The sequence below is a fragment of the Ictidomys tridecemlineatus genome, chromosome 8, assembly GCF_052094955.1.
Source record: "Ictidomys tridecemlineatus isolate mIctTri1 chromosome 8, mIctTri1.hap1, whole genome shotgun sequence".
Taxonomy (NCBI): domain Eukaryota; kingdom Metazoa; phylum Chordata; class Mammalia; order Rodentia; family Sciuridae; genus Ictidomys; species Ictidomys tridecemlineatus.
This window is the reverse complement of record NC_135484.1, coordinates 40,492,514-40,520,184: the sequence shown is the minus strand read 5'-3', so window position 1 is coordinate 40,520,184 and position 27,671 is coordinate 40,492,514. Positions and strand designations below refer to the sequence as shown.

General features: G+C 36.3%; 1 protein-coding gene across 4 annotated transcripts in view; it reads right to left on the bottom strand.

The window, feature by feature from the left end:
* LOC144366061 (heat shock factor protein 2-like) overlaps positions 1-24,598 on the bottom strand; it is a 59,408-nt gene extending 34,810 nt beyond the window's left edge. The window contains exons 1-7 of one of the 4 annotated variants that reach the window (XR_013424909.1): positions 24,374-24,598; positions 17,429-17,488; positions 15,125-15,321; positions 14,359-14,467; positions 14,078-14,205; positions 13,139-13,262; positions 11,150-11,225 (exon numbers count right to left, since the gene is read on the bottom strand). Coding sequence is in view for 2 of the 4 variants with exons in the window: in XM_078019304.1 (XP_077875430.1) it covers positions 13,215-13,262; positions 14,078-14,205; positions 14,359-14,467; positions 17,429-17,488; positions 24,374-24,466 (438 nt within the window). In the remaining 2 variants the exon portion in view is untranslated. The remainder of the gene's footprint in view (positions 1-11,149; positions 11,226-13,138; positions 13,263-14,077; positions 14,206-14,358; positions 14,468-15,124; positions 15,322-17,428; positions 17,489-24,373) is intronic. The other 3 variants (XR_013424908.1, XM_078019304.1, XM_078019305.1) reach the window with 3 other exon arrangements.
* Between the last annotated feature and the right edge of the window lie 3,073 nt (positions 24,599-27,671).

Below are 27,671 nucleotides of genomic sequence, written 5' to 3'. Positions count from 1 at the left end.
ATATTAGTTTGAGGTGGTGCACACCTGTAATTCCACATACTAAGGTAGGAAGATAGTAAATTCAAGGTCAGCCTTATCAATTTAGCAGTGTTGGGGATATAGCTCAGTGGTAGAGTGCCTCTAGGTTCAATCCTCAGTACTGAGGGGAAAAATTTGTGTGTATGAATACACATGTAAATATGATAATGTATATATAAATATGAATATGTATATATTCAATGAACAAATCCAGAAATGAAATATCATCTCATTGAAGAACCTAAATTCTAACTTAAAATTCTTCTCTGCTGTGGTTTACCATTATTTTCTCTTATCTAACTTCCATTTGAGGAAAAAACATAAGTTATCATAAAAAAATATCAATAATTTCGTAAAATTTTGATAACTGACAATCTGCTTTGAAGAATGGGCCAGGCACAGTAGCACACGCTGAGGCAGGAAGGTTGCAATTTATCAAGACTGTACAAATATTTAAAATAAAAAATAAAAGGGGGCCAGGCACAGTGCTTCACACCTGTAATCCCAGTGGCTCTGGAGGCTGAGACAGGAGGTTCCTAAGTTCAAAGCCAGCCTCAGCAACCACAAGGTGCTTAGCAACTCAGTGAGACCTTGTCTCTAAATAAATACAAAATAGTGCTGGGGATGTGGCTCAGTGGTCAAGTGCCCCCGAGTTCAATCCCCAGTACCATAAATAAATAAATAGGCGTGAGGTTGTAGCTCAGTGGTAGAGCAACCCTGGTAGAGTTCCACAGTACTGGGGACAATAAAAAGAAATGGGGAGGTGAATGTTCAGTTTTAGTTTAGTGCTAGTAACTCAACCTAGAAATCTTTCATGACCATCTTTTGGGAAAACAATATAGGTTTCTATGGGTGGGAGTCCTTTGTTTTATATAGGTAAACAGACACACACACACACACACACACACACACACACACACACACACACACACATACACACTCATTTGTGGCAGCACTTAAGATCAAACCCAAGACCTTGCATTTCTTTTTTTTTTTTTAATGTTATTTTATTTTTTATACCTTTATTTTATTTGTTTATATTTATGTGGTGCTGGGGATCAAACCTAGTGCCTCATGTATGCGAGGCAAGCACTCTACCACTCAGCTACAGTCCCAACCCAGGACCTCGCATTTCTTGACAAACACTCTACCACTTAGCTACATCCCCAGCCCTTTTCTTTATTTCCATCCCCATATGTTTAAAAAGGATTTAAGTCAGTATTCACTGGTACATTTGTTTTAATTATAGCTATTAAATTCTCACAATACCTAACTATTGTCTGGGCACTTAACAAATATTTAATACATCAGTGACATCAAAGTGCTTACTTGCTTATCTGAAAAAAATGTGTAACTTATTTAATGAGGCATGGAAAAAATAATGAAATCAGCTTCTAGGTTTTAGCTTTTTCCTCTAGTGCTCATAGTAGCTTTATATTTTTCAAACTTTCATATACATAAGTCACTCATCAATCACCATCAGCTTTTCATGGGGTTCTCTTCTGCCCACTTAGTCCTTCCATCAGGTACTGTAAAAGGTAAGATTGTCCTTCCAAAATGTTGCATTATTTCAGCAACAGGTATTACCTGTCTCTCTCAAGAGAATGTGCTCACACTTATGTGTTTATGGTGCTATGGTTTCTGTTTTTTTTTTTTTTAATTTATTTTGTTTTGGTTTTTTTGTTTTGTTTTGGTTTGCTTTGGTTTTTTCCCTTGCTCCCTTCATATTTTGTATTCTTTGAAAGCAGTGCTTAGGAAGCTAAAAGTAAAGATTCCATGAGTCGACTTTTACTTTTCATTGCTTCATTCCACCTGTTCCTACTTCAATACTTTATTTGAAACAGTTTAACTATTAAAAAAAAAAATAAGTTCAAAGAAATGGGTAGGCTGTGACGGGTAACTAAGCACTAGAAGAAAATTAAGAGAAAACAAATTGACATAGTGTTGTAGAGAACAACTCACTTCAAAATAAAATTAGAGGAGGAGAAAATCAACCACAGAGCCAAGGCCTTCAAAGCAGGGCAGAGCATTCTGCTTCTGGGAGGTGTTAAGAGCTTAGCTTCCCCTTCAAATGTCTGTACTCTCAGGATCCCTTTCTGTTTCTTGGGAAATTCTAAACACATTACCATGGCCTTTTCAATGCAAGGATCTGTTTCCTGTAACTCTGAGCCTCCTTTCAATTAAGATCAAATGGAATTCAACATGAAGCAGAGCCACTGACTCTTTCTCCAGTTCATGTTAATTATAACTCTGGTGCATGCCTTGCAGCTTGTTCTCAGCCTATCTGATTTTGTGAACAGACAGAGCAAAGCTTCAAGGAGGCTGAACATTCTGCCTCTATTATTATAATGTTTGCCTGGAATAATACATTGGCATTTTTTCTTCCCAGAAAATCTTCTCATATACGTTTATTACATTAAAAACATTAATCTTCACTAGAAGCTAACCATAAAATTATCTCTATTCAACTCCTGCTATATTCTTTAGGGAATTAAAGGAAACTCAGATATTTTGTTCTTACATACTAATGTGAATTTGCTACCTCTAAATAAAACATTCAAATAATCTACTGCTTTGTGAAAAGAGGGCAACCATTTCTGGACTAAAATCTTTAAACAATATGTGGTACCCTAAGTGAAGCCTTGGAGGTGGGAACAGTCCACAACAGTCAACATACCAACTATTTCCTTAGAGTTTGCAAAGAGGTGGTCGATTTGTAGTTAGCTTTGCCAAATAAAATAGAGGAAAACAAATTTGTCTTATATTTTTATTCTCTAGGCCTGCTTACACACTGATTTAATTTAGAACACATACAGCTAAAGAATCCATCTATCAAATTTTTGAAAAATAAAAATGTCTGACAACATTGAGCTCACATTCTTGCATTCTATCAGCTGAAGCTTAGTGTGTATTGCCCTTCTTTATTTTTTATTTATTTTAGGGCAAAGACTTTTTATTTCAATTTGAGTATTTACAGCAATATATAGAACAAGAAAAAAAAATAAGACTTCAGAGAAAAACAGATCATCATTATGAGGGTAATACCCATGTTCTGATTTGTTTTAAGAAAAAAAATGCTGTGGCGCTCAGTGGCGCACACCTGTAATCCCAGCAGTTTAAGAGGCTGAGGCAGGAGGATTGAAAGTTCAAAGCCAGTGTCAGCAATTTAGCAAGGCCCTGAGCAACTCAGTGAGACCCCATCTCTAAATAAAATACAAAAAAAGGGCTGGGGATGTGGGATGTGGGATGTGGCTCAGTGGTACCCCTAGGTTCAATCCCGAGGGGGAGTGCCCTTTTTAAATGCCACTGTGTAGACTGTGCTATTTCTGTCTTGTATCCAGACCTCACCTATGATACAACAAATTGTAACCCTGTGTAAGAAACCTGAATTTAAGACCTAAATCTTAATCCCAATTCCCAACCAAAATGGTTTTTTCTTTATACAGTTTAAGACAGAAAACACTGGAATGTCCACAGAACTACTGTGTGGGAGCTACTGTCCTGTAGCAAGACCATTTTGTCTTGTCCCGTGCCCCTTTTTAAAATCACCATTTGTTCTTCAGTTTATCTACTACCTGTCCTCTTCATTCCTGGGTCCTATAGGCCTGAGTGTTCCTCCCTGGCCTAATCCAAACTCTATTACACACTGCGTGATCACATACACCCACCAACTGTAGCAGTCTCACCTTAAATATGCCCACATTCCAGTTGAAAAGTAGGTAACTTCATTAGAAGAATACATTTGTACTGACTATACATTATCAGACCCCATTATATATGCCTTAAAAATACAACTTACTTTTCAAACATCCTATGATTCTTGGGGACTTTTTATTTTGCTTTCTTTTCAATGGCATAGTATTTGCACAGCTTCCCACATACGTTATTTAACTGATTAATTAATTAACGTTTCGGTGCTAGGGATCCAACCTAGGGCCACGCTCACCAGGTAAGCACTCTACCAATGAGTTACTCTTCCAGCCCACTATCTGATTTAGCTTCAGCCCTCAGTCTATCAGGTTAGAGAACATGCCATAGTGGAAAAAGCATAGTGGATTTTAACTAACAAGGATGAATATTTTAGTCCCTGCTCTATAACTAAGATAACTGCATGACTTTGGAAAGCCATTTAATCTCTGAGCATCTCAGTTTTCCAGTATGAAAAATACAAAGTTTGGACAAAACAGCTTGACTCTCAGTCTCTATTGCTGTTAACAATGGATGATACTATGAAGTTAGCTCATAATCAAGATCTTCTCAAACTTGAGAATCAGAACATCAACTCCTGAGGTAAACAGTTAAGTAACTTTCCTGTATTACTGTAAAGTTTTATGACATTGGAAAACATTTATCTATTGTCAGACTTGCATAGCATCACTGCAGGTTGCTAGGAGACAGTAAATGTTTTTACAAGCAAAAAGCCTTCACTTTTTCCTACTGCTATCTACTTAAAAAAAAAAAAGAAGAAGAAGTAGAAAAAGGTTTACACAACTACTGGTCTAAAACATCCCTTTTGTTTACTCAGAGCAATTGATAGACTTTTTATTCTAATTTTATTTTGGTACTAGGATTAAACCCAGGGTGCTTTACCACTGGGTTACATCCCCAGCTCTTTCTATTTTTTATTTTGAGACAGGGTATTGGTAAGTATCTTAGAACCTTGATAAATTGCTGAGTCTGGCCTCCAACTGGCAATTCTCCTGCCTATACCTCCCAAGTCCCTGGGATTACAGGTGTGTGCTGCTGCTGCATCGTGTATTTTTATTTTTTTGGTACTGGACATTGAACCCATAGGCACTTTACCATTGAGCTACATCCTCAGTTCTTTTTATTTTTAAATTTTCAGCCAGGCTTGATAAATTGCTGGGGCTAGCCTCAAATTTAAGATCATCCTGCCTCAGCCTCTTATGTCCCTGAAATTACAGGCAAACCTATCCCACCTGAGTTCTTAAAGATGTAAACTCATGAAAAAGAGAGGCTGCTTTGGGGCTGGAGATGTGGCTCAGTGGTTGAGTGCCCCTGGTTTCAATCCCCAGTACCAAAAAAAAAAAAAAAAAGAATCGATGAGGTGAAATTTCCAGATTGTGGAGACAAGACCATGCTTGAATACACCCAGTCTCTATCACAAGATTAAGCACCTACCTCATAAAAACTTCCCTTTATGCAAACTAATGAGATCGCCTTAATGTTAATTAACATAGTAAACACTTTATATACACACTTATCTCCCCCAACTGCTTTTTTTTCTTGGGGGGGGGGGTCCTGTAATCACAGATCATTGATTCTCAGAAAGACCAACATCAATCCTATCTTCATTCCAACAATTAACTTCCAAACCGAAATTGTTTCAGTTTGGAAACTGAAGAATGAGCCAGACACAATTATCCTAGACAGAGAACTTGTTAGTCATGAAAACAGGGAAGTAATTCTGAAGTTTGTTAAATTGCTATCATTAAAACAGTTATTAGTCCATTGTTATATTTGGTAATCATGTAAAATTAAAATGAAACAAAGCAATCGAAGTGAGAAAGCAGAAGATAAAAATTTACCAAAATATTCAAGAATTTGCAATAACTCTACTTATTCTGTTATTTATTTTTTAAAAAATTAATAAAAAACATAAGCTATCCCAATTATTAGTTTTTTAAAGTGGATCCCATATGCAACCGTATATATTATCCATATCTTTAGAAAGTTGGGTAGATAAGTGAGAAAATGCATGAATTAGCATATACTACTACCAGCAATATAAAATTATTAAAAAATAAAGGAACGTTTTAAATTTAACTTCCCTCTATCCCACCTCCCTCGATAAGTGTTAAGCACGCCAAGAAGAATTATAGCAAGGAAAATATTTAATTTGTCAATAGATAAAGATGCTGTCAATATACGCATTTCATGACCAACATATAAATCCATCAATAAATGGTAAAATTTTATATATTTCATACACACACATCATATATTTTATTATATATATATATATATAAAATAAAATATAGAGGATGCATTCTGAAGTGGCATGTTCGGGCTTCATTCTTACCCTATAATTCTTGTTCAATGGTGCAATGGGGTAAAATCATCCTGGAAATTTGCACTGGTGGAGTTAGAAGAATCGACATCTTTCCCAGATGAGTAACAAATACCATGTGTGTAAATATAGTTACTAATTGGTAATATAGAAATATATATATCTCCATCCCAGATACTAAATAATAAAGGCTAGAAATAATTTTGGAGCAGGTTAGGGCAACTCAATTAAAAGGACAATTTATCAAGAATGCTGGAAGTTCTACATACCAGCCTGGCACTTGCAGTTCCACCTACGAAGGAGGCTGAGGTAGAGGATAACTTGAGTCCAGGTGTTAGAGCCCACCCAGGGAAACATGTAATGCCGTGTGACCCCATCTCCAAAAAGTAAAAAATAAATGGAAAAGGAAGTGGGGGGGGGGGAGAAGGAGAAAAAGTAAAAGTTCTACGTTCTGTATGTTCCATATACAAAGTATAGTCTAGCAGGCCGTGCTGAAGAAAATGTCTTTGTGTAATGCTCAGCAAAGGAATTTTCTAACTTTTTGTTTCTCTAGGACTGAGAAACAGAATACGAATTGTGGTTGTATTAACGTTAAATATATAGGTACATATATTATGTAATATAATATATATTTAAGTGATAGGTATATAGGTATACACACACACACACACACACACACACACACACACACGTGTACAGCACCTGGCACATAAGAAAAAAATCAAGAAAATATTTCCAGTAGCTATAGTAACAAAAACGGCAGGGTACTAGCACCAAAACAGATGCGTAGACCAATGGTAGAGAAAAAAAGACACAGAGACAAACCCACATAAATAGATATCTCATACTAGACAAAGGAATCAAAAATATTCATTGGAGAAAAGAGAGCCTCTTCAACAAATGGTGCTGGGAAAACTGGAAATTCACATGTAACAAAATGAATTTAAACCCTTATCTCTCACCCTGCATAAAACTCAAAGTGGGTCAAAGACTTAGGCATTAGAAAAAAGACCTTGTGCCTAAAAGAAAAAAAGTAGGCCCAAATCTTCACCATGTTAGCTTAGGAACCGACTTCCTTAACAAGACTTCTAAAAGGCAAGAAATAAAATCAAGAATCGATAAATGGGATGGATTCAAACTATAAAGCTTCTTCACAACAAAGAAAACAACCAAGAATGTGAAGAGACAGCCTACAGAATAGAAGAAAATCTTTACCACATACACCTCAGATACTGCATTAATATCCAGAATATATTAAAAACTCAAAAAACTTAACACCAACAAAACAACTCAATCAATAAATGGGCCAAGGAACTAAACAGACACTTCAAAGAAGAAATACAATCCCAATCAACAAATATAGGAAAAACTGTTGCACATCTCTGGCAATTAGAGAAACGCAAATCAAAACCACTCTAATACTAGTCAGAATGGTAATTATCAAGAATATAAGCAATAATAAAGTGTTGGCAAGGAAAAGTGCTGGTGGCAAAGTAAAGTGGTACAATCAGTGTGGAAAGGATTATGGAGATTCCTCAGAAAACCTGGAATGGAACCACCACTTGACCCAACTATCCCACTCTTCAGTCTATACCCAAAGGACTTAAAATCAGCATACTATATTGACACAGCCTCATCATGTTTTACAGCAGCTCAATTCACAATAGCTAAACTATGGAACCAGGCAAATGGATGGAACTACAGAACATCATGCTAAGTAAAATAAGCCAATCCCCAAAAAACCAAAGAATAAACGTTTTCTCTGATAAGCAGATGCTGATCCATAGTGGGCACAGACAGGTAAGAAAGAATTAAGAAATGTTGGATTGTGCAGAGGGGAATGAGGGGAGAGGTGGGATAGTGAGGATGGGAAGAAGGGTAGAATGAGACAGACATTATTACCCTGTGTACATGTATAATCACACTAATGGTGTGACTGCACCGTGTAGTCAGAGGAATGAGAAGTTGTGCTCCTTTTGTGTACAATGTGTCAAAATGCATTCTACTGTCATGCATAACTAATTAGAACAAATTTTTAAAAAGGGAGACCAGTAGACTAGAAGAAGGGGATGGGGGACGGAGACAGTGGAAAATGAAATTGATTAAATTATTCTGTTTTATTGTGTGCACATATGAATACATTATAATAAATCCACTGTTATGTATAATACACTAATAGAAAAGGGGAAAAAAATAAAACACACCAGCTTTCAGGCAGATTTTTTTTTTAGTTCCTATCTTTTACTTAAAATGATTTCAAGATCACATTATGCAAAAGAGAAAACTGGTGTTTGACAGGAAACATTTTCCTCATACTATGTAATATAATTAGAGGCAAAAGGAATTGCCAGTTCTCAGAACAGATCATAAAATTATGAAGTCAGAAAAAGCTGGTTCTATGAAGATTATTGTTGAGACCCATCTATGAAACCTCCCTGCTCACAATCAAGATATGCTGATTTAATCTTTGACATGTGATTAAATTTATAGGAAAAACTTAAAACACATCAAAACATGAAGAAGCTTTCAAATTTTTTAGCACTGTTTCTTAAAGTGTGATCCACAGCCCAGCAGCATTGGCATGGGAACAGGTTAGACATGTAAATGATCAGCCCCATTACAGAACTGATGAATCTGAAATTCTGAGGAAGGAGCCCAATAATACTTGTGTTTAGTAAGTTTTCCAAGTGATACTGCTGCATGAGAAAGAGTGACTCAGGGTATGCCTTGAAATTACATTATCAACTTTCTACCTAAAGGTGGTAAAAAATTAAGGATCATAAACTCAACTATAAAAAGCAGTGTATCAAAGAGAGGCTAGGAATCAAGGCCAAAAATGTTGAAAAACTATTTAATTCTGCAGAAGACTCACTTACAAGCTTTATGAAGTAAGTAAATAATTAAAATACAATATTATAAATTAAAAATACCTAAGCTATAGCTTTAAAACTTCACATCACCCTCCAAAAAAAATGGCTACAAAGTAGAATGCTTTACAATCAATATCAACTTTTCAATGAACAAATATTAAAACATTTTAACTGAAGAGTTAAGACAGCATTAGAGTCTATGACAAAGATACTAAATTGTTTATTTAAAAAAAAAATGCTAACAGCCAGTGAAAATGCAACATTGAAGGTTAAAGATATCTATAGAACAATTCAACTTCAATTTTTTGAATTCATAAAATAAATATTATCACAGGTTTCTAAAAACATCAGTGACTGAATTTCAGAAAAAACAAATCACTAGCCAGGCATGGTGGTGGCATGCCTATAACCTAGTGTCTCAGGAGGCTGAGGCAGAAGGATTCCAAGTTCAAAGCTAGTCTCAGCAACTTAAAGAGACCCTGTCTCAAAATTAAAAATAAGAAGGGCTGGTGATATGGCTCAGTGGTTGAGCACCTCTTGGGTTTAATCTCTGGTATCAAAAAATAAATAAATAAATAAATAAATAAAAATCACTGCCCAAAATTCTTTCCTCAGTTCTCTTGACACTGGCATCATGTTATACAGTGCTTTTTCTCTGAAGCAGATAGGCACCAGACTTTAAAAAACAAAAAAACAGTACTATGGATTGAGTTATGTTCTCAGCCCTTTATTTTCAATTTTGAGACAGGTCTCCCTAAGTTGCCCAGGTTGGCTGCAAACTTTTTTGCCTCAACCTCCTGAGTAGCTGAATTAAAGGCATCCACCACTTTGCCCAGCAACATTTAACATTTTTATCATTTAACTTCTGTACTTGACAACTCCTATAACTGGTACCTCAATATACTTATATACTTAGTATATACTCATATATACTAAGTTAATCAAAAGCCAACATTAAATAGCAAACTTAGGAGCCAATTCCAGGGGCACATTAAAAATCAGTGTTTGTCATCATGAATTATGCAAATCCACTCACCAATACACATATATTTAAATATAAATTTGATGATGAAAAAATATTAGTGTTCATGAAAAACTGAAATGCAATGTAACTATTATACTAATAATTCTTGTTTAAAAAAAAAACCCTACAGATGAAGGTGTATTTTTAGTTAACATTTAATCAAAATTGTGTTTTCTGAAAAATATTTAAGTACATATTAAAATACATGTCTTCTTTTAAATCAGATATTCTTAACAGGGGTATGCATTAGAGACCCCGATATAAATGTTTAAAACACATATTTAAACTAAACACTTAGATTTGAATTCTCCTATATTCAACCTTAATTTGCACATTGATTAAAAAAAAAGAAGAAGAAGAATCTATTTTGACTACAGGCCAAACGCTGCAATTACTATTTATTTCTGCTCTAAGTTTGCTCCACTAGACCCAGATCCTGTCAGTCACAGACCTATTTTTAGTTCAAGGGCCTTCCAAGTAGGAACAAGCTAAAGCTCTCCCCCATCTTCCCATTTAAAAACCTGCAGCTTAGAGTCCATTCATTTACTCATACGAAAAAAATAGCTGCCTTAATTATTTTTATATTTCATCTCTTATTAACAAATGAAAGTTGATATGCAAACATTAAATCAGAAGAACACATTTTAGGTTCAATATAAAATCTAACATTCATTTTACAGCATTATATTAATGATTTTATTTTATTATGGTAATCATTATATTATGATTTTATGCAGAAACTAATTATCGCATCCACTGAAAAATCCTTTTGAATTCCTAATTGGGTCAAATTATTTAAAAATTAACTATGCCTATTATAGTAAAAAGTAAGGGGAAATCTTCCACAAAACACAGTAAGACTGTTTTATAATAATAATAATAATAAGTGCTAAGAAATTGGCTAGTGTATTAATTAAGCTCCCAAGAATAAAGTATCTCAAAATTGTTATGCCAGGTAAAAGATACTGAGATATTATATGAGAGTATAGAACAATCATCATTAGCTATGAGAAATGTTTCTGCTGTTGTTAAAAAGGATATATAACACTTGGCTTAATTTGTTTGTCTTCAAAATTTTACTTTTGTGTATTTAATACATAAAAAACAAAGAACAATTACTAACCACTCAACAGAGGTTTTTTTGTGTTACACACATAATTCATTAAACAAATGTAAATGATAGTCACAAGGAAAAGAGCTTCTTACCTTTCAAATAACTTGTTGCTGCTGTGCATGCTTTGCTCTTAATTCAGACACCTCCTTCCAAAGGGACTCATTCTCACTATTATAATTAAAAAATAAATAAAATAAACAAAAAAGATTTAGTCAGAAAACCAAACCCCAGTATCTTAATTAAGAATACTAGAGAATTAAAAAACACAAACCTAGAGAACTTAACTATGTTTGTTTTCACTATGATATGTATTTTTATGAGACCAGAAACCTGGTTCAATAATACAGGAATGACAACTATCTCAACACAACTCCAGAATCATTCCTTCTTAAATGTATTATCTGCTATTCATGGCAAAATATACAAAAAAAAAAAAAAGACCCACTTAAAACACACTTCTATATCCATATAGTAGCAAGCAATTTACTCCTTTTGATAATGTGGTTCATTACTTTTTTTAATGTTCATCACTTAAGTGAGGTTAGACTTTGTGAATCATCTTAGGAAACAAAAGTGACATTTACTGAACAATTGATGTGCTTCAGGCACTATGCTAAACGTTTCAATTAAGCATTTAAATTTCTCTAAAATCAGCCAAGTAAGGAAGAATTGTCTTGAAAGATTAGGACACTGAGGTACAGAGAATTTGTAGGAACCTGCCCAGTGTCACACAGATAATTCTATAACTGTTAAAGCCAAACTAAAGTGAGACTCTCAAACTACCTTGATAACTGTCTCAAACAAGCATATGCAAACCACCGTTTTATTTTTTTTAAAGATGGAATATTCAACAATGTCAAACCAATAACTTGCCCAATACTAAGATTCTTTTCCTTTGCTGTTTCTTAATTGAAATTGCATTGTCATTAGCAGAGTGAAAATGGTGAGAAGATATAAAAGATAATCTACCAATTAAATAATTTTCAACTTTTGTTAATCTCCACAAAAGCTATTTTCTCAGTCTGAATTATTACAAAAAGAAATGTGGATTTAAATACAGAGGTATATGAAAAGGAGATTTTCTTTAATACTTACTTACTGAATACCTGCTATATTTTTTCAGACGCACCTTTAAAGATGCTATTATCTACCTACTAAAGGAGGAGATCATTGCCTCTAATACTTAAAGGATGATCTGGGGATCTATTTCCTTAAGAGCTAAACTGAGATTCAAAGAATTAGGTCAAAGTATAGCCAACAGACACATCCTCAGTGATTAAATAAAATATGCAAAATGGAGAAATTTATATTTATTCAAAAAAAGAACCAAAGCCCAAGGTTACTTTAAAATATAGTTAGGAATATGCAAATCAGTCCATATCTGAAATGGGTGAAGAATACATCAAGGAACTACTCTCAAGCCCTTGGAAACTATTAAAGGGAAAAATCTCAGCTGCTTACTAAGAGTAGTAAAATACCCTCTCTCTCTCTCTCTCTCTCTCTCTCTCTCTCTCTCTCTCTCTCTCTATATATATATATATATATATATATATATATATATATATATATAAACTTATTACTTTGGTAAGTTAGGAAAACCTATCAAGTAATGTCATAAAACAAAACAAAGCACCTTTTTGAAGAAAAAGGTTTAAATAACATTCTCCCACACCTATGCAGAACAAATATCAAGTAGGGCAAATCTCTTGGGTTCTTTTATTCCCAACTTTTTGTGTCCTACTTTTTCCTAATAGAACTCATGGAAGAATTTTAAAGGATGAGAAGGAAAAAAAAAAAAAAAAGGATGAGTAATATATAAGATTTTTTGTGTGTGCGCTCTTTTGTTTGTGAACACCTAAGTAGAAATGTATTTCCTACACTAAAGACTTATTGTTTCTTCAGTAATATTTGTTTATCAAATTGTTTTGATGTTCTTAGGTTCATATGTGATCCTGACCATCACAATTAAAACATATTATTAAAGTTAAGTCTATGACTACAAATCAAAAGTAATAAGAACCAATGCACCAGACAACTCCAACACCCAACACATTAGTATTATATTTGGAAGAATGGCTTACCTTTTTAATTCTGAAAGTCTGGACTCAATTGTTTCCTGTTTTATTTGAACCTTCTGAGGACTGCTTACAATTTTTGTTAAATCTTCCTGGCGAATTTTATTTTCTTCTGGTTTTGAAAACGAAACTTTCCAAAAAGCAAATTTAGAAAATCAAAAATACACGGCACACCCATGATTATAATTCAAAGCTTCCCTATTATAAGAATTTTTTGTGATCTACTCAAAGGGAGATTTTGTTCTAAAAGCACAGGGTGGAATTCTAGGAAAAGAATACACTTCACAGTTCATCCAGAGAGAAAGCAAGAAATAATCAGAAAACAAAACAAAACAAAAATTTCTCTAAGTTTCCATGAGCAGTAACATCTTAGGGTTTTTTTCTTTTCCTTCTGCCAAATTCCCTGTAATTTTCAAGCCTTTTTATTACCACATTCCACTTTTAATTAAATTTATACAGTAATGGCTACATGGTAGGTCATTTTCTTTCATCGTTTACAGCCCTTTTATGGATTTAGTAAAAATATCTTATTTCACCAAAAGATATTCATTCAAAAATGTAATAATTAATGCCTATCATGTACAAAGGACTTATTCTGTACAATGGATATATATCAGTAAACAACAAAAAAAGTCCTACAGTGAGGACTTTTTTTCAGTCAACACAGGAATGAACCTTCCTATTGTAATAATGACTCTTCATCCTCAATCAGAATGTTGTAAGCATTTTCCTTTCATCAAGAAAATGAAGAATGAGCTCTCACTACAGATGAACACAGGGAAAGGTGGAGGATAGAATATTTAATTAAAGTTTTATTGGTCTGATTCATTCTAACAAAGAACACCTGTGTATTTTCTGTACATTCTGAATTACAATAGCTAAAACTGCTCATTGGTCAATCATACATGTCAAAATCTTAGCTAAATAATATTAACAACAACTTACCTTCCTTTTAATGTTCTCCAACAAGTCATCCTGGCCTTGTTTGAAGTAAGGATGCTGAAATTCAACAGGACCATCTCTTTCCTGCTTTACTATTCCAGAGTCAGTATGTACTACTTTACGGAAACCATCTGAAAAAGATTGAAAATTTACTCAGACTGGAATTAGACAACAGTCAAAAAGTCACACTGCTTGTGTGGAATTTTCCTTTATCATCTTAATGAGAAAAAATGGTTTAATCAGTAATTGGTTAGCAGAACAAATAAACTGCTGTCCATACTTACACATATTTAGTTGCCTTACAAAGCTTGCCGTGTTATTGTGCTTGAAGTATTTTGGAAGAATTTCTTTTGCAAATCTTTGTTCATCCAAGACCAGAAAACTTTGGCCACTCTAAAGAAAACCAGAAAAGGTCAATTAGTTAAGGTTCTCTGGCACACTCATATATATGAATCCCAAACCTGTCCTGACCAGTCCTTCCATGATACCTTCAAATCAAAATTCTATTCCTGATAATGGCAACAACAACAAATTGCAAGTAAGTTCCAAACTGCAATTAAATTTTTTGATATCTACCTGACACCAAATACTGCATTATATCATTAGCATTTCCATTAAATAAGAAAAATAGACCATTTCTGCTATCTTGTATAACAATAAAATAAATAAGATAAATTAAAAGGAAACACATTTTATCAGTATCTGTAGTAGACACTATACTAAGATGCACTGATTACAAATCAACTGCAAAACTCTAAGCTATATGTTTACTACATTAACACTGAAAGTTAACAGTGGCCAGGTGAGGGGGCCCAAGCCTGTAATCCCAGAGGGTAGGAAGGCTGAGGGAGGAGGATCTAATAAATATCCACAATACATACAAAACTCCTACAATTCAACAACAAAAATCAAACAACCTAATTAAAACAAAACAAAGGACTGTAGTAGACCTTTCTCCAAAGAACATTTACAAATATAGTCAATAAGCACATGAAAAGGCACTCAATATCACTAATCATTAGAAGTAAAATCAAAACCACAATGAGATACCTACTACTTCGTAGCCATTAAGATGGTCATGAGCAAAAATCAAAAAATAAGTATTGATGAAGATGTGGAGAAATTTGAACTCGTGTGAATTGCCAATGGAATATAAAAGTGTGGCTGCTATGGAAAGAGTATAGTAGTTCCTCAAAAAATGAAAACAATCACTATAATATCCAGCAATTCCTGTTATAGATATGTACCTAAAAGAAGAAAAAGAAGCATAAACTTTGAAGCTCACAATAGCATTATTTATAATAGCCAAAAGGCAGAAACAACCAAAATGTCCAACAGTTGAATAGATAAACAAAATGTAGTATACGCAATGAAATATTCAGTCTTAAAAAGTTAGTCATGACACATGCTGCAACATGGATGAACCTTAAAGACATTATGATAAATGAAATAAGATACTCACAAAAGTATAAATACTATGCAATTCCACTTACATGAAATATCAAGAAAAGTCAATTTCATAAAAACAAAGCGGAATGGTGGTGGTTAGGAGCCGCAAAAAGAGTTGGGCATTACTATTTTGTGGGCATGGAGTTTAGTGTGGAAAGAAGAAAAACATTCTGAAGGTAGAAGGCAATAAATGTTACCTAACAATGTGAATGCATTTAATGCCACCAAACTATATGTTCAAAATGGCAAAAACAGTTAGTTTTACGCCATTTACATTTTGCTACAATTAAAAAAACAAGTGGGAACATCGATGATTTGGAAATCAAATACTGAGCTTTTCAATAAAGGTGCTAGACAACTGAATATGTAGGAAATAGTGAAACCAGATCCCTCAAACCACACACAGAAATCAATCCCACCTGAATTCAAGACATGAAATGCAAACCTTTAAAACTTTTGTATTTCATGTGAAATGCAAAACCTTTAAAACAACCTGCAACTGCAACAAAACAAAAATATACCAGTAACAATAGAACAATGTTAAGAATCTAAAAAGAGTTCTAAAATTATACAGGACCTAAAATACACACAAGTGTATACATACACAGAATCTTTAATACTAAAATAAAGAGGACAAATGTGTTGTAAAGCTATTAATTCTCCCTAAATTAACCACTACGTCAAATTCTCTCTTAATTTAAAAAAAAAAGATTTTTAAAGTAAAGATGAAGCAGTGCTATTAAAAGATACTTAAAAGTTTATTTGTAAAAAGAAACAAAAAGCCAGGCTCGGTGGTAAACACCTGTAATCCCAGTAGCTCAGGAGGCTAAGATTGGAGGATCACGAGTTCGAAGCCAGCCTCAGCAAAAGTTAGGCACTAAGCAACTCAGTGAGGCCCTTTCTCTAAATAAAAAATACAAATTAGGGCTGGGGATGTAGTTCAGTACCTGAGTTAGATTCCTGGTACTCACACCCAAAAAAGAAAAAGCATGAACCACAAAAAATTGATGAACTATACTAAAATTAAGGAGTGATACTCATCAGAAAAGGTACATAAGCCACAAACCGGGAGAAAATGAAGGCAACACATATAACCAAAACATGAATATAAAGTATAAGGAATTCCTGCAAAGAATAAAAGTAAAGACAAATAGAAAAATGTACAAAACAAACATGTCACAGAAAACATATGGCTAACTGAACATGAAAAGATTTTAGAACTTACTAGTAATTGGGGAAATATAAAAATCTCACTGAGAAAACATTTTATATCCTACTGCCCGCAGCCAGCTCGGGCAGCTAAACTAGAGGTCGCTCCAGTGAATTTCCTAAGGTATCAAATAAAACACAGACACACAATTTACCTCTAAATTCAAATCCCAGGAATTAAAGCTCCTCTGCCTTCAGCCTCAAGCTCCCCAAAAGGGAGAGCTAGGAATGTCACAAGAGGCTGGTGCGAGAGAGCTAGCAGGTTCTGGCCTGGTCTTTTATTCAGGGGGACTCTGGTTCTTAGAAATTTCCATCCAAAAAAGGTCAAGAGGGCCAGGGTTAAAAGGACAGGTAAGGTAACTAGATCCCTGGGGATGTAGGAAGGCATGCCCAAGCAAGAAGACACACTTGGCGGCATTTTTACTACTCTCAAGATAGGGGCCACCATCTACAGTCACTTGAAACTGGCAGGATCACTGAAAGTAACTGATAGGGCCTCAACTAATCAGGAGAGGAAAACTCTGGTCACAGGACATGGTGGCCACCCACAATATCCATTAATTGTTAAAAATTAAGACTGATAATATACAGTTTGAGGAAGAAAATTAACTGAGAAATTCAAGCACAACTAATAATAGGAGAGTAAATAGATTTGCTCTCGGGCTGGGGATGTGGCACAAGAGGTAGCGCACTCACCTGGCATGTGTGCGGCCCGAGTTCGATCTTCAGCACCACATACAAACAAAGATGTTGTGTCTGCCAAAAGATAAAAAATAAATATCAAAAATTCTTTCTCTCTCTCTCTATTAAAAAAAATAGATTTGATCTCTTTGAGAAACAACGTGCACTATCTTAAAATATTCATGTTCTAATTCCAAGCAATTAATTCATATATAGACATACCTTACAGACACCTGATATAAAAATATTACTAACAGCATGTGACACAGTTGATCATTTATCTTCCTAAACCATTTTCTTTCATTAACTTCGATGACCTTACTCCCTGATATTCCTCTTTTTCCACTGTTTGTTCTCAGACTCCTATGCTGGCTTGTTCTTGACTTTACATCCTCTGGATGCTGAATACCCAATCTTTCAGTTCCAGTTGCTTCATCAGTTTTCCCAGATTTCATTCAGCCCCATGACTTTGCCGCTCACAAGCGCCAAACTCTGCCCTGAAAGCCAAACTCATACCCAATAACTCATACCCAACATTTCCACTTGGATATCTCAGGGTAGGGAAATCCATCAAGCTGTTCAGAAATATTCCTGTTCTTCCTGTACTGCATTTCTCTCACCTTTTTGGGGGGGAGGGGAAAGGGGAGGAGGGAACTACTATGACCAGTGATTGAACTCAGAGAACTCAACTGACCACTAAGCCACATCCCCAGCCCTACTTTATATTTTATTAGCAACAGGGTATTACTAAGTTATTTAGTGCCTTGCTTTTGCTGAGGCTGGCTTTCAACTTTTGATGGTCCTGCTTCGGCCTCCCAGGTACTGGACAGGTGTGCACCATGGCACTCAGCCTCAATGATTCATTTTTAATCTCAAATTTAAAAACAGTAACCTCAACCAACGTTTCTGTTCAGGCTAAATCTGAATCGTTGTTAATTCTTTGTTCCTTCTCTACAGACAATTTACTAGCAAGTCTTGAAGCTCTACCTTCAAAGTGGAAATAGAATTTGACCTCTTCTCACACCACTATGAATACAACTAGCCTACTTTCAGCCACCATTTTCAATACCACACTGGAAAACTCTCAGTCTTCTAACTAGCTGCCAATATCCCTATTACAACCTTATGGCCCTAGGCCATCTGCTTCTACTTTTATGATCTCTCTCTCCTAGTCTCTAAAAGATATATCAACAACATGGGCCTTCTTACTTTCTTAAACATTCCATATTCAAGGACTTTACATTTGCTACTCCCCCTTTCTGTGATCCGTCCTTTCTAATCATTTAGGTCTGTGCTCAAATGCCATCTCTTTAATACAGCTTTCCTTCTCACCCTTCCAAGTATCCACAAATTTCACTCAGTTTATGTGCCAATTATCAATTTATTGCTCCAAACACGTTATTTTTTGTACCTTCTGCAAACACGGAACAGGGTACCTTAAATTCTAATTGCCACAATTAACTCTTTTGTGGTAGAGGATATTTGAGAGAACCTGCAAGCACCTAGCTCTTGTAATGCATGATGATAGGAAGCAAACAAAGCACAACAACTTTCCCTGTCACTCCCTCTTACCCTTGGGCAGTGAAATGTCCCTAGCAATACCTCTCCCAACATTCACACTTGGATATGGAAATCCAAAGAACAAATTTACTCTCAAACAGAGGGCTGAATTTTTCTTAAAAGGGCCAGATAAATATTTTTTGCTTGTTGATAAGGTCAAGATTTTCTCTGTGTAACAAAAAAAGCAGCTATAGGCAACATATAAATAGACTGATCACGGCTATGTTCCGATTAAATTCATAAAATAGATGACTGGCATTTGGGCTGTAGTTGATCAATCCTTGCTCAGAGTTCTAAATGTCAGATTTCCAGTAAGTTCCACCAGTCCAACACAAATGACTTCTCTTCCATTCAGTGAAATATGGCTACACTTTCTCCAACAAGGCCAGGATCCTAGCTTTGAGGGAAGTGTCCCTACTATGGCATTATCATAGCTATACCAACACTGACTGTTCCTACTAACTACCCCTATATTCTTTAGAGTTTTCTTTACTCCAATTCCTATGAAATAGTAATTCTATTAAACTTTCCCTATTGAAAATATTCTGTGGATGTTGTCTTTTGATTGGATCATAACTGACAGACTGTTAACCTGTTTGCTCTCCTTTATGGTACTTATCACTGCTCAGTTATTCATATTGGCTTATTTTATCTATCAGTACCTTCTACTAGAATGTAAACTCCACGAACAAAAGCACTTTGGTTCACTACTGAATAAATTCCTAGTACCTAGCATACTGGGCATTAACAGGTCCACAACAAATATTTATGATTAACTTACTTAAATGAATCTTTAGTTCAATAAACTCAATCATATCTGTCGAATCTCAACTCTTGGATAATATCAAATAAAGATGAAAGTTTCTTATTTGAATTTGCATTGTCTTCCTCACACAAAGCCCTCATTCACTCCTATCATTCTGTGTCTCTACTTTGGTATTCCTTCAGTCTCTACTCTAAAATTAATCAATTACATCTTTGAGTACAAAAATTCAACCTTATTGCCATAAACCCATAAGGCTCAAGCAATTCAACAGTGAATTCTCCCTTCTGCCTAAACATTTTACAAGGGTCAGAAAGCCATTACTGAGTGGGACAAGAGATTGGTACCTTCTCCTCCATCCTTACCCATAAATGTTGGCAAACTTTCCAAAAGTAGTCAGTAGCCATTTCTAATGCCTAAATTAAACTTTTGGCACTCTTAGTGTAGAATGCTCAAAATGTTCTTACAAATAATCTAATACTTTGGGATCACTGAAAACAATTTCCAGAATATAAATGTGCAACTTTAACAAGTCTGTAACTTCTCAATGTTCACCAATTATTTCTTAAGTCTTTAACTCCTCTTTTACATATACAAATAAAAGTAACTTGCAAATGAGTCTTCCAACTTTTTTGCAGGCCCATCTAACTTGGATTTTACCCTTACTTTGCCATGTTTGTGTTTCACTCTAGAACATCAAAATAATGCAATGGTTGTCGGGATATTCAAATTCCTTCAAAACAGCTAGAAAACACTACAGTTTTCTGGTTTGCTCCCTCCACCTCCTATTTCTTTATTCATCTGTGCTGATTTGAGAATACTAGAGAATTTCCAAAAGGCACAAAAAGTGGAACAAATGGGTATGAGGTCTCTAGTGAAATCGTGCATCCTTCTCAAGCAATTTGAGAAACAGAGACAAAGGTAAGAATACTGACCTTATAGTAATTTCCTTCTTTTATGCTACTTTATAATAATTATCAACATTCAATAGCAGTAAAAGCTGTTCTTCACTATCAATGACAAGAACTTTCATTTAACCTCCATAACCTCTTGTCTCTGAGTATCAGGTTTCCCCAGTTTCTTCCTAGCTATACATGTGCCCTTCTCTTTAGGATATATTACATTTAAAAACATGCTTTAGGTTGTCTGAAAATACTATCTCTTGACTGTGGAAATAAATTGTTTACCTGAACAAAGAACTATTATATGAAATTTTGAAGTTATGGGAAATGTTAAAAAAAAAAAAAAGACAACTTTTTGTTTGGGGAGAGAATAAAGGAAAAACTGAAATATGTATAGTGTGTTTTTCTTAAAGACCTTGGATCTAAAGACTTATTAAAAATTTTGAGTCAGTAACAAATTTAGTATAATTTTGATCATTCACAATATTATTTCTGTTTAATGAAGAGAGGATTATTTCACTTAATTTTGTCAAATTTCAAGAAAAACTAAAGTTACGTAAGTCTTTAGAACTGTTAAGCCAAACTTTCCAAACTGCAGCTGGTGAGTTTTCTGTCCTTGCCTTACACTCAAGTTAGAGATTATTTTCCGCCACTGGGGGAAAAATGCCTAAAAGATTCCTTGGTTCCCAAAACATCTGCTTCTTCTAAAAGGCCTTAATACGATTTTCAATCAGATACTATAAATGCTAAATTACCTCAACAGAAGTGCAGCACAAGTATGGGAAAATAAATAAATAAAACAGAAACAACTATAAATAGCAACTTTTAAAAGATGCGGGTAATTTATTTTGGTTTTTCATCTAACATCACTGTTTAAAAGTTTTACCTTTCAGTGTCACCACTGCTTTTAGAAAATATGTGTGACAGCATGATTGAAGATAGGCAGGTGCACTAAGCTACTAGGTTAGTACTAGATAACATTTATCCAGATTTATCCACTAACTTGTGAAGGATATCATTTTTTTTAAAACAGAGAGAGGGGAGAGAGAGAATTTTAATCTTTATTTTTTAGTTATCGGCGGACACAACATCTTTGTATGTGGTGCTAAGGATCGAACCCGGGCCGCACACATGCCAGGTGAGCGCGCTACCACTTGAGCCACACCCCCAGCCCCATGGACATCATTTCCGTATAAAATTAAACATGGAACCAGGCATGGTGGAGCACACCTGTAATCCCAGCGGCTCAGGAGGCTGAGGCAGGAGGATCTTGAGTTCAAAGCCAGCCTCAGCAACAGTGAGCCACTAGGCAACTCAGTGAGACCTTGTCTTTAAATAAAATACAAAATAGGACTGGGGATGTGGTTCAGCAGTTGAGTGCTTCTGGGTTCAATACTCGGTACCAAAGAAATAAAATAAAAATTAAATATGGTGCTAATCTCTATATTAACTTTAGTACACTTGGTGGAGCTCAGAAATCTGTTAGAAGATTGACCTTGGGGATCAGAAATCTAAGTTAAGAGGCTGATCTCCAATCTTGACTAGCTGTGTAACTATAGCTAAGTAATCCAACCTGTCTAAGCCTAGAATCCTCAATTATGGTGGGTGAGATGGAGTTAAACTGGATGATCTCTAAAATTCTTTTCAAATGTTCTTTATCATTTCTACCACTAACACAGGGATTTCACTCATTCATCAAATACTAAACACTTATTGTAACTCTGGCACAGATACAGACCTGAGTTCATTTTCATTTTCCTACTGGTATATTAGAAAAATGAGTAGTTAAAATATACACTAAGCTAGGCACAGTGTCCCACGCCTGTAATCCCAGTGACTCAGGAGGCTGAGGGAGGAGGGCTGCAAATTCAAAGCCAGCTTCAGCAACTTTTGAAACCCAGTCTCAAAATAAAAAATAAAAAGGGCTGGGGATATGGCTTAGCAATTAAATGCCTGTGAATTCAATCCCCTGTGCAGAAAGAAAAAAAAAAAAAAAGCTGACTTAATAATTTAATAATGGAATAAAAAATGACGGTCTTATTTCTTTACCTTAAAATTCATGAAATTAAGTATTTGTGGATGAGTATGAAACTCTGCATTTGATACTGCAGAGAAAATAAGAATGTTATTAATATACTAGGCGTATGAGAAATTATTGGACTTGCCACTAACATAATAATAACCTTTTATTAAAACCAATTACCAATATATGTAGGTACCATTTCTAAGTAGTATAAATAAGGCTTTTCCAAGACAAAAAGGTATGATAAAGTCAGCTCAGGCAGAAAGAGTACCTCATCCAATTTCTAACATGAATACATAGATGAGTAACAGTCTGTGCTGATCCATCCTTGTCAACTTTTAATCCTTCTGACTGATGAAAAGCATGAGACATCTGTTTATTTTAAGTACATCCTAGTGGCTGGCTTTCTTTGCACCTTTCCTTGCACAACTGTACAGAATTCATCAAATGCTTAATATGCACAGCTTCATCCAGAGGGTTTAAAAAAAAAAATCCAGTTGACAACACAAGAAAATTAAACACTAGAAAGTTTAAAAATGAATAAATGACACTAAGAATAGTCAAAATCTCATATGCTTGATATGGTACACTATTAAAAATAAAATTGAAAACTATTAATAAAAAGGAAACAAGCAGAAAGAAAACGGGAAAGGAGACAACATTTATTTAGCATGTAACAGGTGTCAGGCATTATGCTGGTAGTTTTGACTTGTTCTCAAAAACTCCATACATGAAAATATTCCCAACTAAGTGATCATCTACAGTTAAGAAAAACCCAAAATACCTCATAAACTGATTCCAATAATCCAAGTGTCTACTAAAGTAAATGTAGTGTCGATGTTAATAATCATTCTGTCTAGAATCTTTGTGTTTGGAACTAGAAAGGGTCTCGGGTCATGGAGGCAACCCATTCATCCATCCATCTTATGCACAGTGAAACTTAGACCAGACTGGATAAAAGGCTTGAGTGGGGTTATCCTTGTTTGGAAGCAGAGTCATGATCAAATAATCTAGGCACCCATATACCATTCTGCGGGCAACTGGGGAAATTTAGTAATTCATCCTTAGCTCCTCATCAAGTTACTGAACACGGTCTATTAGCACTTTCATTATCATAATTATAAAATACCCGATTACACAAATGGCCCGTCTCCAAAGAATACTTTGCCATTTTCTATTTAATGTTTGAAAAAGCCATTGATAAGCAATAGCCTGCGTCTGAACATCTGCCTACTCCCCCGACAGCTCTCCTCATAAAAGATCCCAGATGCAAAGCGAGGGGTGTGTGCGTGTGGTCAGGTCGCTAGGGTACAGATTTCCCCAGCTAACCCCGCGCCGAAGAGCACGGCCTGGATCTCCGGGTTCCGATCCCTACCCGAGCCGGATGGAGGATGAGTATGCAATAACGTGGCTCCCGCGCCCTAGGTACGTCGTCTGCCTAGGCTGCGCGGGGCCGCTTCGGAACGCGACCCGGCCGACCGTTACGGGCCGCCCCTCCCCCACCGCGGCCTGCGGCGAGCGGTGCGGCCGGGCCCCAGCTCCCCTCGTGAACAACACCAGGGGTCTTCTAGAGGCTGCGCGCAAAGGCCGCGCGCGGTGCCGCACAGCCGCCGCGCACCTGGCAGGGAGCGTGGAGCCGCAGGCCCCGAGGGACAACCCCGCGGGAGGGAGCGAGAGGAGGCGGTTCGGAGACCGCGGTGCCCCGACCATACCTGGCTCCAGGTGATGAACTCGTTGGTGTGGGTTTCCTCCACAAACGTCCACAGCTTGCTGAGGAAAGCCGGCACGTTCCAACTCTGCTTCATTGTTAACCAGAGCAGGAATTCCGAATTTTACACCCGAACGCAGCAGCGGTGGTGGTGGTGCTGGAGGAGGCAAAAGCAGCGGCAGCTGGCTGAGGCGTTGGCGCCAGCAGCAACTGCTCCCGGAGAACGCCCACCACGCAGGCGTAGCAGCTCTCGGCCCCGCCCCCAGCCAGCCCCGCCCCCAGCCAGCCCCGCCCCCAGCCACCCCGCCCCCAGCCAGCCCCGCCCCCAGCCAGCCCCGCCCCTTAGCCAGCCCCGCCCCTTAGCCAGCCCCGCCCCTTAGCCAGCCCCGCCCCCCAGCCAGCCCCGCCGGGCGCTCAGCTAGGCTGGGAGGCCTGGGGACCGCACGTGACAGACAAATCTCTGTGCTCCGCCCATGCGCGCTGGTCTCGCGCCAGTCCTCCGAGGAGCCAGTCCTAGGCCCCCGGCCGCGCCACAGAGAAAAGTGATTGGATGCTGCCGGCGTGATGGGCGGAAGTTAAAGGGGACGCTGCCTTCTCATTCGCCTTTTACACGGGAGGTTTCGCTGTAGCGGACCTCCAGCTTAGGAGAAGGCCCTTAGTTGTTTCTATTGGGAAGGGCATTGAATTCTCTGGCTGTGTCAGAAAGGGCTACAAAAAGCCATCAGGGGCTTTTGAGTCCTTAGTTTAGCAAGCAAAGTGTAATTTGCATCTGGCTAGTGGAAGGGATAAATCACGTGAGGCAGAGGGCAGCTTTCCAATGTGATGTGTTAGGCCCAAATAGAAACTGTTAAAATAATGAACCTTATCCTTAAATTTTAATTAGGGGAAAGCGACTCCTTTAAAATATTTATCGAAAAGAGGAATTTAAACAATAACTATTTTGTAAATACGGATTACCGTAAACCAGGCACTGTAATAAGCATGCTGTTACATGTTGTTTGTAATTATGCAAACATCAGTGCCTACTCTGTGCCCAGCCTAAAATGAATTAGCCTAATTCTTTTCTGAGGAGGGGGTAAGGAGAGTGAGGGGGAGTTTAGGAGGTGGAACAGAATTAAACCCAGGAGCACTTAACCACTGAGTCACATCCCCAGTCCATCATCATTATCATCATCATCATCATCATCATCATCATCATCATCATTATTATTATTATTATTTTGATGTAGGGTCTTCCTAAATTGCTAAGGGCCTCGCTAAATTGCAGAATTTTAATTCTCCTGCCTCAGCCTCTGGAGCTGCTGGGTTTACAGGCCTGTGCCATCAGGCCCAGCTCATTGTCTAATACTTTATATTATTTTAGTCAAATTAATTGTTCCTTCAGGTACTCTGTAGGTACATTTTTATTTACCCGAAATAGTTTGGCATATGGAAAAAATTATTGGGCAAGGAAAAAGTAAGTCTGAGCTTGGGTTCAGCTTCAGGGACACTTTAATGTATGTTAAATTACACTGGTTCTGTGTCATTTGGAAGAATTCTTTAATGTATCTGCAAAGGTTTTTTCCCATTTCTTCCTTGGAGATAAGAATATATTTTCCTATAGTTTCCCTAATAATATAGCTGAAAAATTCTTTGAAAGTATGAAGAATTGTGCAAAATTAAACTTTTAGCTTTTACAATAGTCAGCAAAAAATAAGATTTGCAAATAAAGATAATTCACTGTAGAATTAGTTTCCTACCTAGGTATATGTAAAATAATCTATTTTTTTAAATGTACATAATTTCCAATGCGCACATATTGATTGAATACTGACTTTGTGTTCAGCACTGGCTTATTCGCTGAAACAAAATCAGATGTATGAAGGGATACAAGTAATAAAGGATTTTTGATTAGCTTTTAAATATGACAAGGGCTTTACAGCTCTTATTCAATCCCCACAACCATCCAATCATTGAAGCTTCAAAGTACCTGATTCAGATTCCGATCCAATCAATTATGCAAAAATCTGATACCAACAGTGTAACCAGACTTAGTGATTAATAATTATTTTCAAGGATAAGAAGACTGAAGCCAAAGATGAACTACACAGAGGTTTCTACCTACGTTCCTTTCTGGACAATGTGTTGATTTTTCTCCATTTTGGAATGGTATTTACCAGATCTAGTGCCTCTTACATCAAATGTGAGTGAAAATACCTCCTATACTTACTTCACAGAGTGAAACTCAACGAACTGACATTTTTCTCCACAATCCTACAGATGCCTTTCTAAAACACAAATCTGAAAACTTTATCTTCTCTTTGAAGTCATTCAGTGGCTTCCCATAATTTCCAGAACTAAGTCTAAAATTCCCCTATTTGAGCCAAGAGAAAGCTATTGTATATGCATCCAAGGCTATGATGCTTCTAGCAACCAGAAATGTCAACATCATGCTTCTATGGCAATAGCAAATATTTAAGCTTGACAAAATAATCTAATATTTGGTGCTCAGGGGAGATTTCACCATTGGATAAAAATGAAAGAAAATACCTATATTCTTTGGTATTTTCATAACCGTTAATGCAACATCAGGAAACTAAATCTTACTTGTAACTTTTTGGGAATTGGTAGCTGAAGATATATTCTATATCTGTTTTGGACTAATTTCTTTATGCTTTATTTTTCAATTAATAATTTATGGTAACTATCTCCTGTAGACTTACTCAACTGCAAGAGGAGAAAAGCAGCTAATATTTATGGAGATATTTACGGGCATTGAGATCCAGAGAATTTTGGTCATATTCCCACAGGCTCACAAATCAGCATGTTTCCGTATGGAAATATGTATGTACATATGAGAGGGTACTGGGAGCGTGCAAAATATTTCCACTTTGAAGCCTATGTCTTTCCACTATGTTGTTTAGGATTTATCTTATGATGGGCCTATTCTATGATGGATGAAACCTGGTGTCTCAAGTCTCCTGTATCTGATGTGTCTGGAATAAGTGCTTGCCATCCCCAGTCCAAAGTGGTAGCCTTCCCTTTGCTTCTCTTTCTCTTCTCAAGCCTATAACTGGGCTGCAGTTTTCTGATTTGGTGCAGATTTGGGCCTCCAGTGTATACCCACTTGGCTTGGCTGCTCTCTTAGCTCTTACACATGGTTTGTCACAGGCAGACTGACTTTAAAAATTAAGACTATTATAATAAATACAAGAAAGTACAACAAAATGCTGCTTTTTCCAGGATAACTGTTTTGACATTTTTTAAATTACCAAAATCTGTAATAACAAATATGCTACTCCCACAAACAAACAAAAACATAT